At 37.2% G+C, this 13,686-nt stretch overlaps 1 protein-coding gene across 1 annotated transcript; it reads right to left on the bottom strand.

Moving 5' to 3' along the window:
• Nucleotides 1-599: 599 nt before the first annotated feature.
• Nucleotides 600-13,084, bottom strand: LOC121414268 (PEST proteolytic signal-containing nuclear protein-like). Its single transcript, XM_041607384.1, has 5 exons — nucleotides 12,978-13,084; nucleotides 7,579-7,920; nucleotides 6,984-7,061; nucleotides 5,072-5,127; nucleotides 600-993 (listed from the first exon to the last, which is right to left on the bottom strand). Exons 2-5 carry the CDS (start codon nucleotides 7,780-7,782, stop codon nucleotides 846-848), a joined length of 486 nt encoding a protein of 161 aa, XP_041463318.1. The 5' UTR covers nucleotides 7,783-7,920; nucleotides 12,978-13,084; the 3' UTR covers nucleotides 600-845.
• Nucleotides 13,085-13,686: the final 602 nt, after the last annotated feature.

Raw genomic sequence — 13,686 nt, 5'->3', positions numbered from 1 at the left:
TATAAATATTTCACTTTTTGAGCTTGAGTCTTTGTTTAAATCTCCACAAAAGCTTTGGTGCGCGAAGTTAGGTCACACTTTTTCTGAACGGTTTTCCAGCACAGCCCGCATTTGCCGATCGGAATAGAATTTTGAGATCGCGATACCGGCGAAACCCCGTGACCTACTTTACATTTTCGTCCATGATTTTATAGTTTACGATCTTGCCATCAATGTGGTAACTATTTCTTGAATTGGTTTTGTATAGATTATGAATAATTTGTCGACAAAATTAAGCCTGATGAATATTTTTGAAAAGTGCGCGAAGTTTGGACACCCCATCATACAATAAACCAATCAAAAGCTACTTGTATTGTGAGCTGAGTTAGCATAGTCCATGCTAAACCCCTCTTAAGGTTGCACCTTGAAATTAATATGGTGCAGGAATGATTTTGTCCTTGGTGGGCAAAGCCATAACCAGGGTCCCGTAACACAAAGGTTAGCGATTGATCGCTAATTTCAAAGAACAATTCTGATTGGTTCATAGTCAGTCTACTTAGCAAAATGCGCATGCAACGAGGATCTTGATTGGTCATTTCATTTAGCGATTAATCGCTAACCTTTGTGTTACGGCGCCCAGGGGCCCGTAACACAAAGCTTAGCAATCATCATACATTTTTTTTACAATTGATTATAAGGTATAATCAATTGTGAAATTCAAGCATACGATTAATCGCTAACCTTTGTGTTACGGGACCCAGACTTCAAAATATGGGCTTATTATGTACACTCCCCCCCCTCTATCTCTCTCTCTCTGTACATGGATATAACACAAATATATTACATAACCCTCTTTCCCATCGATGCTATGAGCTGCCATCCGGCTTTTGCTCTTCTTGTCGGATCTGCTCAGCGCTGGACTTTAGGCGGGGCGTCTTCCATTTGGCCGAGGGGCTACTGAATCCCATCTTACCCTTGTTGAAAGAGTTTGGTCCCGCTGAGGTGGGTGTTTCCCTAAAATAAAATAAAAAAGATTGAAAAAGATGAAACTGCTAAATTCTGATGATTCAGATTCATTGAATGATGCCTAATGTGCATACTGATGATAACAATAACTGATATTTCCACAGTGCTTATACAGGAGATATACAGTGATGCCCCTCCTTGACCTTTTGTATTCATTGATATGTCTCTTTGAAAACTGGCCTGTATACTGCAGTCCAGATTAACATACACCAAGGTCTAATGCTGTGCTAAGAATGCGGGAGGCCAAAATGTCAATTTTGTTTACGTTGTACGTTTCTTGTCTTGCAAAGTTTAGATAATTTCAATGGAGAACATGTAGTATGAATTTGATCATGAATGTGGAATGAGTGAGCAGGATATATATCACCTCCAACTTACATCTGAAAACTTAATAACATCATTTTGTTTGTCAGTTGAGAAACCCATTGGTCTTTAATATTTCAATTTGAATTCTGCATACTAAGAATCTTGCTATAGGATTGGTCAGAAGTCGATCATGTGATAAAGGCTAGTTTCCCCATCAATTATTACTCGCAGTGATGGACCTTTTGTGTTTCGTTGGATCTTTTTCATCCCATAGGACCATAACCCCGGGAGGGGGGGGGGGGGCATTTCCATTCACGAGTGGATACCATGCGCGACCATGGGGTCTCGAAAAGCACCCTAAACACGTAATTTCCATATTCTGAAAATGCACCCCTTAACAAGTATTGGCGTGTGAAACCCTACCCTTAACAAGTATTGGAAACAAAACGATACTCTTGGCAAATATTCCCTGAAATGAACCCCTAAACAAGTACAGGAATGTTTTATTGTTACGGGTCCTTCGGTCGTCGGCTTTACCTAATTTGGTTTAGTACGACCCCACTTTCTACACCTCGCGCAAATCGGACTCAAACACGAAGTGTTGGGGCAAAAAGGACATCCTTTATAAAACATTTTAATTTTGTTTTATAACCCCCGCAAATTCGACCCTAAACACGTAATTTTCCTAGCGAAATAGATACCCTTTTTTCATTATTTTTGTGTTTTTGACACCCTTATTACGTTACGTACGTAACGTGCCCTATCGTAAAAAAGACATCCTTTTTACGTGTTTTTTTGGTCGCGCATGGTATCCACTCGTCAATGTAAGCGGCCCCCCCCCCCAGATCATAATGCATTATGAATCAGTATGAGAGAGCGTGAAATGAAGAAGTCTTTAATATTGCACTCCATTTTTTTGTCCATCATTCTCCGTCCCCTATAGTGACAATTGCGCAAGATCTCGATGCGCTCGCGCAGTGTACATACTTGTACGCGCTAGCAGTAAAACTTTGCACAAAATAAAAGTGCATTGCCCCTCGATTATTTTATTGTGATGGTAATAGTCCTTTATGAGGTCTTACCACTGCAAGATCTCAGATGCGCAAGAACATGATCATCTCAATGGATTTTTGTTTAATGGAAACCGTAATTTTTTGTTTCAAATCAAAATTCTTCCTCTACAGACATATTGACATCGATTTCTTTGTTTCTAGTGGTTCCCGATTTGGAATATGAAGCATATAATCACTTTTTGATTTCAGGTGATGAGGTAAACTATCACTTCCTTGGCAAACTGGATGTACTCACTATCTTACCTTAGATTTGCTCTGGAAAGATAGCTTTCACATGCACTACCAATGAAATCTGCCTACATGTATTAGCCCATTTTTCAATTCTTCTTCTAGATCCAGCTACGTGTATGATAAACCTATTTTGTTTGATATCCATTTGGTCTAACATCATTTAGTCTACATAAACTGTTCACCTTTTCATTTTACAATGTAAAAAGAGCCCAGCAGACAAAGTGGAAAGTAGTTCACATGGGCATTAGACTAATTGCATATTAGACCAAATGGAAATTAGACCAAATTGGTAGTAGACCAAATGGGTTACAATCTAACAGTGTGGTATTAGACTACCTGAGAAATAGACCAACTGCATCTAAACGGTAAATTGCCAATTTGTCCACTGATCACATGGTCGACCTTCATTTAGTCCAACACCATTCTGTCCATCACCACTTGGTCTAACAAACACTTGGTCCAATAACCATTTGGTTCAATAATCACTCTGTCTAATCACCAGTTCATCGAATTACCAGCTGGTCTAATACCCATAATCTTTTCATTCATTTTGCCACCAATTAACACTTATCCTATTAGACAAAATTGTTTATGGACTAAATGGCTATTGGACCAACTGGTTACTAGACACAATGGGGTCATTCCATGCCAATTCACCCAATGAAAGTGCAATTTTGCACCCGACCCTCTCGGAATTCGTTGTAAATTGGTATACATAAAATTCACCATGGCCCAAGCACAAAACAAAAAAATTAGTCAAATCGGTCCATCGGTTCTCGCGCTACAGCCCGCCCTTTTCTCCTTGTTTTGACAAAAATGGGTGTGACCTTCAACTTTCAATGGCCATTGTGTCGTAACGTGTTGACCAATTTTCACGAAACTGGTACCATTTAATAGGAAATTCAGAGAGGAATCCAAAACATGCATCAAATAATGTATTGGAGCAATTTATAAGGTCGTGACCCTTGACCTATTCTTTGACCTTGAATTTGACCCCCGGACAAATAATTTTTTGACTTGATTTTCGTGTATGTTAATTATTTGTATGATATTGACAAAATATGTTAAAACCAATGATGATATTTTATTTCTTCACCTTTAAAAACTCTTCCAAAGATATCATGAAATTTCACTCTAGTCCCACATACTGATATTCATGTTAGTAAAGTGTTCACCAGTTACATGATTTCTTCCAATCTTTAAGTCACAGTATGCAAACACATGATAAGAAATTAAGCTCATCAGTTCACAAATGAAACATGAAACATTTATGCTCATGAATACACTGTAGGTATCTGTTTAGGCATTTTTATGTTCAGCAATATATATCATATATGTATATTAGGGATCCTTAAATAAGCATATACTCAACAATTTGATGATAAAAGTACCGGGTAAACACTTTACTAAGAAGAATATATACATATATGATATGTATTGCTGAACATCAAAATGCCTAAACAGATACCTACTCATGAACATAAATGTAAAATGTTTCATTTGTGAACTGATGAGCTTAATTTCTTTTCATGTGTTTGCATACTGTGACTTAAGATTAGAAGAAATCATGTAACTTTTGAACACTTTACTAACATGAATATCAGTATGTGGGACTAGAGTGAAATTTCATGGTATCTTTGGAAGAGTTTTTAAAGGTGAAGAAATAAAATATCATCATTGGTTTTAACATATTTTGTCAATATCATACAAATAATTAACATACACGAAAATCAAGTCAAAAAATTATTTGTCCGGGGGTCAAATTCAAGGTCAAAGAATAGGTCAAGGGTCACGACCTTATAAATCGCTCCAATACATTATTTGATGCATGTTTTGGATTCCTCTCTGAATTTCCTATTAAATAGTACCACTTTCGTGAAAATTGGTCAACACGTTATGACGCAATGGCCATTGAAAGTTGAAGGTCACGCCCATTTTTGTCAAAACATGGAGAAAAGGGCGGGCTGTAGCGCGAGAACCGACGGACCGATTTGAATAATTTTTCTGTTTTGTGGTTGGGCCATGTTGAATTTTATGTATAACAATTTACAACGAATTCTGAGACGGTCGGGTGCAATCACTGGGTGAATCCAGATGGAATGACCCAATGGTGATTGGCGAGTGGACGAAATGGGGATTGGACCATGTGGATAAAGGACGAATTGATTGTAGACAAGTTGGAAATTAGACCAATTGGAACTAAATCTAAACCAAGGCCCAATCTTACCAAGAAATACGACTGATCTCATCAACCTCAATTCTATAAAAATCCATCATTGTCATAATATGTTCTAAAGGAAGTTCAAACAAAGAGAAGCACAGAGAATTGTAAATCATTGTAAGAAAATATTTGAACAAACATGCATAATAGATGTTGAAGTTGCTGGTTTTTCATAGTTGTGGTTGATCGGATTAATTGCAACTCTTTGTAAGACAGGGCCCAAGAAGACACCTACCTGCCGATGTTCTTCATTCTCATCTTAGCTTCAGGCGGCATGTCTTCTTCTTCTTCCTTCAATCACAAAGAAACAATAACAACAGCATGTCAACAGAGACTTCAACCCCTAAGTACATACTGGAGAGCTTCAAACGTTGTGATATTGACCAGTCTGTTTTTAATATTTGCCGTAAGACAGGAAAGTGGGCATTTTAGTAAAGTTTCAACTTTGACAAAACATTACACAAATTTGGGCACATCATTCATGAATGAGTATTTAATATTTGAATTTAACGTATAATAAATAATAATACCATTTCGATAGTGCCTTTACCTGCACAAACCATGGTTTCAACAACAGATTACATTCCTCCTTTGTGGTGTCAGGCATTTCTCTTTCAATATTTTTTTTATTTGTTTCAATCAACTTGATGTTTAGGTGGGCTTGCCTCAAGTGATTGTCAAGTCTGTGCTGTGTCTTTTTTAGCAGCAATCCTTTTAAGGTTGCTTTGGTTTCATAGCATCCTGTAATCCCAATCGTTTTGTCTACAGTTACTGTTATGATATACAAATAATGAATGTTTATGAGTGCAACGGACAGAACACTTCATGAGGTGAAAGATGAAATGATCTATTCAATGAGGCGTAGCCAAGTTGAATGGATCATTATTTCATCTTTCACCAAAAGTATTCTGTCCATTAACCCTATCTAGGCCGGGGGGAGGCCTCCGAGGCCCCCCCCTCAACGAATCGTGCGATATTTTCGCCGTGCGAAATTTTTTGACCGTGCTGCTCGCTGACTTTTTGATTGCAAGTCTTGCGCAACTTTTGAGACCAATTTTGCGTAACCCGGGTAAGTGGTTCCGAAATTACACAACATTGAGTAAGTGCAAGTCAGACCGAAAATGGCTCAAAAACGTGATTTCGTGTACAAAGTCAATGCAAATTGTGTTTTCAACCAAAATTCATAAATGTATGATTATTTTTAGTTTTGCTAGTCTAAATGTATTCATTTTATGCTTTTTATGATCACAGAAGAGTCCCCAACAAATTTCAATGAAAAAACAATGAAAAACAAAAGGTCAAAAAAACAAAGAAATACATAAGAAATTGCGAAAAACAATATAATACATAAGAAAATGATTTGATATCACAATTTTTTTAATGTACACTTGCTAAGGACACCACAAAGAGTTTCTATACCAAAAATTAGTACATTTAGAGCTTTATTTAGGGAGTTAGAGGAAAAAGTATGATTTCGCATACTAATTACGCATAAATTAGCATAATCACTTAATAGGGATTCGCATGAAATAAATTACTATACAATCTTGTAGATTATGTCCCAGGCAACCCGCGTGCCAATTTTCGGCGCGATCGCGCGGTCGACGGCCGAGATCTTAGGGGGGGGCCTCCCAGGCCCCCCCCCCCGGCCATAGGAACTCCCAAAATACTCGGCCTAGATAAATAAACGAATGAACATTCATTATTTGGTTTATATGACATCTAGAAATTGTTTTCTTTCTTCACATGATATTTATGAATTTCGATGCAAAACATGCTCATAAAGTGAGAGTTCTATTGATTGTTAGGTCATTACAAAATATGTATTTATTTATCTATGCTGCTGGTGCCTGCAGCTGCAGTCTCGGTGCGCGAGTGCAATGGACCAATTCGTATCGATCCAAAATTGCACGATGAATGGATCTAACATTGCACGTTTGATGACGTCATTGCAAATGGGCTGAATGAACGCTATCAAACAACCAATCAAATCACAAGGATCTATCTAATATAATTTCTAATATTTATAAAATTGCTGGTTGCAGGATTCCTGTATGAAAGATACATTTTAGACTTTGAACAAGGTGCCTAAATGTTCTCATATCGCGATGAAAATGCATGTGAAAGAGCTTTTGATATCGACTTACATCACTTTCCTCTGCAAAAGCTTGAGCTGCTGTACCACTTGGCTTTAAGATTTTCTTCTTTTCGGGCTCCTTTGGTTTCTAGTTGAAAAGAAGAAGACAGGAAAATTAAGATAGGATGGTAAAAAGGGGGGGGGGGGGAGAGAAAAACACAAATATTTTGAGAAGAGTTGCCCATTTACCATTTTGGCCAAAATATATACATTTTAAAGTCAGGAAACTTTAATGTGCCTTCATAAACTGGGTCTACTTTACTCTTTTGAAATCATTGTTTATCTAACCATGACAATGATACTACACGTAATAATAATGATGGTGATAATGATGATGATGTTGGTAGTGATGATGATGGTGGTGGTGATGATGATGTTGATGGTGTTGGTGATATTGATGATGTTGATCATGATGATGATGATCATGATGATGATCATCATGATGGTGACGATTATGGTGATGTTGATCATGGTGATGATGATAATGACGATGATGTATAATATGACTACAGGTGTATAGATTAGTTCTGAGATAATTTTGTCAGACACTAATTTCAATTGATTTTGTGATATTACTCTACAATTCTATACAAGACTCGACTTACCGGTGCTCCTAATTTAATAGAGACCGGAGCTATCTTCATTTTGGGCTTGCTGAGAGAAGGCTTCCCATCACTGGTAATATTTTCCGTTGCAATTGCAGAAGACTTCTTGAGTCCAATGTTGAAGGATAGCTTGGACTTCTTTGTCCCTTCCTTTCCTTGTTCATCTGACGGCTTCCGCTTCAAGATGGCTTCCTTGTCGCTCATGGTGCAACCTGTCGAGGTTGGGTAAATGTCTCAACAGGCAAAGATTGGTGCATCTAGGAGTTTTGTGAACATTTAGGCGGAGTGGATACAGGGGTGTGGCGCTGAAGGGTGTGGCTCTGAAAGTAGTCCAATCAGTTCCTAGAGTAGGAAGAAGGACTGGAACTCATGAATGACTTACGTTTTGATGGAAGTGAAACAAAATGCCTCTAGACTCACCAACCCTTTGAAAACAAGGATCTGTTTCATCTTCATCCTCCAGTAAGGTCTCCGCTCTCTATGCAGAAACATTTCTTCCTTCCTCTTCTTATGCCGCAAACTTGGCATCATATCCAAGGAGATGCCATCAATTTGAATTTTGATAGCCATCTTAACAGCTACGAATAAGGGAAGGAATAAAGAAGAGTAAAACTTGATAATTATACATGATCCCTTTATCTTCCCACCCCTACCACTCTGCTGCTGGAAAATCCAATTCACATATTTATAGAAAACCGACTGGCTTTGAGAGAAATACCATGTATTTCTTAAAGTGGTCTCATACTTCCCAACTCTTTACGAGGCCAATATGAGTCTACCGAGGGAGATATGTGGTTTCTCCTGAAAATTAATGCTAGTCAATATTATTATTATTACCTGCAGTTCTAATTCTGTATGATGTGTCATTTTATTCAAGGTACTATTATCTGTTGCCATTTATGTCTCTTTCCCTGTAATTACTTCAGGATTCAGGTTATTCACAGATGATGCCCATATCTCGCGCGCGCGCCTTCTCGAAACGTACAAGTGTAAGTACTGGCCGTGCGCATGCAGAGACACTAAGTCATGAAAATCTCACGCATAACATTTATTTGAACTTGGCATCTCTGCCAGTGTATTGCACCTGCCGGTCCCCAGTACTAAAATTTACTGCAAGAATCTTCAGGATTGAGGGAGGCAGTCAGTAAAGCTTGAAGGAGAGCTAGCTTGCACCCGCTAAATTTACGAGTAAGAGATCGCGTTGACGCTCTACTTACATGACTTCAGTTTTAACTTGAATATAGGCTTGGAAATGAAAATTTGAGTTTAAAAAGGTGTTTGGGCGGGAGAAAGCTAACTTTAAGCAGGAGATAATACATCTTAAGTGGGAAACACAGGGCCTTGGCGGGAGATATTACATCTCGAGCGGGAGAACGGGAGATTTTTGCGAAAATGCCGGGCTTTCAGCGGGAGATCTCTCGCCAAAAGCAGGAGAGTTGGAGTCTCTGCTAGAATTAGCTAGATCTATTTCTTTCAAACTTTCACTATTTAGGTATGTTGCAAAAGCGCCCTCTAGCTGCATTCTGAATGAGGCATTGAGTGTGCTGGCTAGAATTTCAGGACCGCGAGCTAGCATGGTCTACTGCTTCATCAACAAGCTTATTGACATCCCGGATGACCACTTTATTCCATCAACTGGTCCATGTACACGTGGAAATCCTGATAAGTTCCAAATTCCATATGCCAGAACACAAGTTAATCAAAAGACATTCTTTCCTGATGCTATCAGAATATGGAACTCACTCCCAGCAAAGATAGTTCACAGCACCTCCCTTGCATCTTTCAAGCAGGAGGTGCAGCAAAGGAGGCTTCGTTAAGACCTCTTCTGTTTTTAGCCGCACATAGTTTTGTAGAGATTTTTACTTGCACTATTCATCTGGGCACTTGACAAGCACAAGTACGATAATATGCCAACGGCAGTCTGTACTTTACAGGAAGAAGAAGACTGTGGGGGCATTGCTTTGTATGTTTTTGCATGTGCAAGGAAAGGTTATTCCCCATGGCATCATGTAATTACATAGTTGAATGTTTATGGCAGCTGTCTAGACTTGAAAAAAATTCTCACTTGGTGATCTTGCAACTCTGTGTGCTACTGGAACTTTGGCCTTGCTTTCAACCTCTTGCTATTCACATTTACAGGTATCATCCCACTCTAAAAGGTATTCATCCCGATAGAGCAACATTTAAACTATATTGTGGTGAAATTTGAATGAAATCTACTGACGCTAAGTGTGTTTTTTATGTCCCTGTTTCGGCGGCGTCTGTTATTTTGGGGAGTGTTTTTGGGCACTTCCATATGCAAATGCATGCGCATTGCTGTTTTCTATTGGTGCAACTTGGTCCCAATTAAGATTACAACTTTTGGCTTAAAAAACAAAGGAATACATAAGAATTGAATAGGCGATTTATATGACCTTAAAACTGCAATAACTTTCTTATTTCTGGGGCTATTGAGATAAATGAGGTGTTAAGTTAAAGGTCTTGATGAGCTTTAAATGATGCCATGAAGAAAACACCTTATAGGTATGTGCGAATACGGGGCATCGTGAGCGCTGGTTTTGGTGGCACGGTTTTCGAGCGGGTTTTGCTGCAAGTGGGCGGCTCATCGAAAATGGGGTTTAATGCACATGCGCACATAGTAGATGCAATCTCGTGCCTTTTAACAGACAGTTGAAGATGTGCACTTTCTGTACATATAAGTTTCAATGTGGATACTCGCCTGTAAAGTGTGGATATCGGAGCTTGAAAGTTCATCAATCTTTTGGACGCGTAAATGTTCGAAATTTTTTAATGGTAAGTAGAAGAAAGTTCCAATTATGTATAAGAATTGATTTTAAATATATTCACATTGCCAAAAATTCTAAAATCATACCATTCTGACATGGAGCAGTCCAGATATAAGAGACAGCTACCCTTGTCACAGCCGGTCTCTCGGCAGTCGAGCTGCCCGATGCGGTGGGCTCCCGTCGGTCTTTCGGCAGTCAAGCTACCGGTACCCGATGCAGAGGGCTTGGTGAGGGCAGCGGTCGATAGTGAGTCGTTGATGCTGGATTGAACTGGATCTGTATTGTTTTTACTTGATAATATTGTGCCATACCGTAGATTATTATGCTGATATTGATTAAAATGTTTGTTACAAAAATATTCTTTCCTCCCAAGGTTATAGAGTCGAGATGTTTGATTGTTCAATCATGTTTCATCAATTGGAAACTGGATTCTTTTGGAAGTGGAACATTAATGTTGACTTATTAAATTAAAATGCAAAATCTATAAGTGTTTCTTTATTTCATTTTGTAGAAAAAATATATTTTGAAACTTTTCAAACATGTTTCATTATTTTAAGACTGGATTTGCTTTTGAAAGGGGAATATCATAAATGTTGACTTTCTAAATTAATATGCAAAATTATGTTTATTTAAAAAAAAAATGTTTAGTTTCTTTTTTTATATATATGTTTTTTAGTTTCTTTTTAACTTTTTGTATTGTTTATTTTTTCATTTTTTTGTCATGTTTCATTATTTGGAGACTGGATTTGTTTTTGAAAGGAGAATATCTTAAATGTTTATTTTTCTATTAAAATGCACAAACTATATGTTTGTTTTTTTTTGTAATTTTTTTCACTCTTGTAAGAAAATACATAAAAACTCAGAGGAAATAATATTTCATTTCCAGATGGGTCTAAGTCCTGTATTTATGTTTTTTATTATTAATTTTACTATTTATTTTTAATTTACTTTTCTTTTTTTTTTCATTAGGGGTGCATTTGGGGGTTGTGTTTTGAATTGGAAAATATATGGCATTGGTATAAGTGTTTGTGTCACTTTTGTTTCTCTTGTTTTTAGAGTTTGTTTGGAGCTTTGATGTCTGTTATGTTGTTGTTTAGAGCTTTGTTATATTTTTTTCCTTGTTGTTTTTTGTTTTACTTTGAAAGAAAAAGACCACTCTTTTCCTTTTCTTTTGGCTTCAACTAATAATTTGAATTTATTCATTTTTCTTTAAAAAAAGAAAGCTCAAACAAGGCCTTTGTAATACAATGAATGTATACAAATCTAAGAAATACATTGAAAACTGATAGAATATATTAAAACTTAATTTTTATCCTTCTTGATACTTGAAATAAATTGCATAAAATTCTACATACATATTTTACACTCAGCTACTCATTCCTCCTAAAAAAATGTAATCACATGTCCATTGTCTCTAAAATCAAAAGCTACATATTATACATAATAACAAATTGTTAAAACAATAGAATACATAAGGAATTGGTGAAACAATCAAATACATCAGAAAAAAGCACACATATTTTTATTTGGTCATACAAAGTACAAAAGAAATTTTTTTATACGTAAAAAAGTACCCCCGTACATACATGTACACATATACAAAATTACAATACAAAGTTGAAAAAGAGCTTGTAATTTATATCAGAAAAACAAAGAAATACATTAGAAATTACAAAAACAATACTTTAGACAAATTCAGTTAGGAAATTATCTACATGATGCTGTTTTGATGCCAACTAAATTATATAAATTATCTATCATGATCACCTTCATTTTGCAAAAAAGAGGGGAGTAATTGTAATTTTATGTTATTTGCATAATTAATTAAAATTGATATTAGACAAAATTATTATACACATAATAAGAAAAATTACAAGATGAATTGTTACACATCAATTGAACCTTCTCTCACCTTTCCATTGATACCTAAATTACTTCATAGGGCTCAAACACAAAGAAGTTAGAGTCTGTTGAAGACTTGGGTTCAAAATGGTCACAAAAATCAGTTCTGTACTCCACTGACTTTACATTAAGACAATGACCACAAATTTAGATGAATATGCGCGACTTAAACTGGAATATCTTTATAATTTCTTGATGAAAATTAAAGTTCTTGGTATCATTTGAAAGGTCTTTAGAGCTTTCAAGTGATACCAAATTTATTCATATTTGATGATTTTCATTTTTTTTTGTCACATACCTACACCTTATTTCTGAGATTTATTTTTTTTGCAACATACCTACACTATTTATGTCATGACTTTTTGTTCTCATCTCTCACACAATATTTCATAAAGAAGGTTGGACTCCCCTTTTAAGTTAGTGTGGTCTCCTGCTACAGGCCTGACTCCCTGAGCTCCTCCTCGATCTCTCGCCGCGCCGGACTCCCTAATTTTCAGAGGGGATTGACAACCGACATGGAATCAGACGAGTGGGACTGAATTCGTGAAATTTTCGGCAAAACCAGCTGTACTACTGTAGACTGTGGGACTTAAGTTTAGACCCTACGGCCTACCGCTACTTGGTTTTGAGAGCGTGAACACAATAATGAGCTCCACATTGAAAATAGAATTATCTTGTTTTATAAGAATGTATAGACAATTTTAAACTTACCGTGAATTTATCAACTTTTTGTTCAGTCTCGACTCGGTACGGTCGCAAGCTGGCATATTTAGATCCCTTAATGAAATCGAGAGGGCAGCAACACTTTGATGATGATGATTATGGTTATTATGGTTATACCGAGGTTTTTTTACCTGACTAAGAAAGCACGAATGCCTGTAAGAAAGCAACCAGGGGACCAAAAGCTTAAGGTCCTTTCCGAGGGACCTGGTAATGAAGATAAATGCCTTACCAAAGGGCACTAGCGCACCCCTTGGGAACAAGGGCGCCGGAAGCGGGGGGCACTTGCCCCCCCAAATAAATTTTTTGGGGGGGCAAAACGAGATTTTGCCCCCCCCCCCATGTGCCCCCCTTAAAGTAGAAAAATGATAAATTATGTAAGGACAAAGTAAACGATGGAGGCACTTTTCTGCCTAGAAATTGTCATTTCCATTGTCAAAATGAAAAAAATTCGCCCCTGACGGGGCAATTACATAAGTATGCCACGCGTCTTTTGACGAAAATGTCCCTCTGAGAAACATTACTTTGATAAGCCCCTTTTCCATTTATTACAGTGTGATAACGTTGAACCTTTTAATGAATACATTTCAGACTAAAACCGAATGACAAATTGAAAGTGGTTCACCAATGCATGCTGGCTTTGTCGGCAAACAAACGCGCGGTCGGCCAGAAACGCTCAGACCGGACCCGATACCACTTA

The sequence above is a fragment of the Lytechinus variegatus genome, chromosome 4 (assembly GCF_018143015.1).
Source record: "Lytechinus variegatus isolate NC3 chromosome 4, Lvar_3.0, whole genome shotgun sequence".
In the NCBI taxonomy this organism is placed as follows: domain Eukaryota; kingdom Metazoa; phylum Echinodermata; class Echinoidea; order Temnopleuroida; family Toxopneustidae; genus Lytechinus; species Lytechinus variegatus.
Note: the sequence above shows the minus strand (reverse complement) of the source record. Positions and strands in the feature narration are given on the sequence as shown.

Coding starts and splice junctions, on each gene's coding strand:
- LOC121414268 (XM_041607384.1), bottom strand. CDS start 7,782: ATGAGCGACAAGGAAGCCATCTTGAAGCGGAAGCCGTCAGATGAACAA. Junction 5,128..6,983: donor CTTTTGCAGAGGAAAGTGAT/GTAAGTCGATAT, acceptor TTGTGATTGAAG/GAAGAAGAAGAAGACATGCC. Junction 994..5,071: donor AGAATGAAGAACATCGGCAG/GTAGGTGTCTTC, acceptor ATTTTATTTTAG/GGAAACACCCACCTCAGCGG.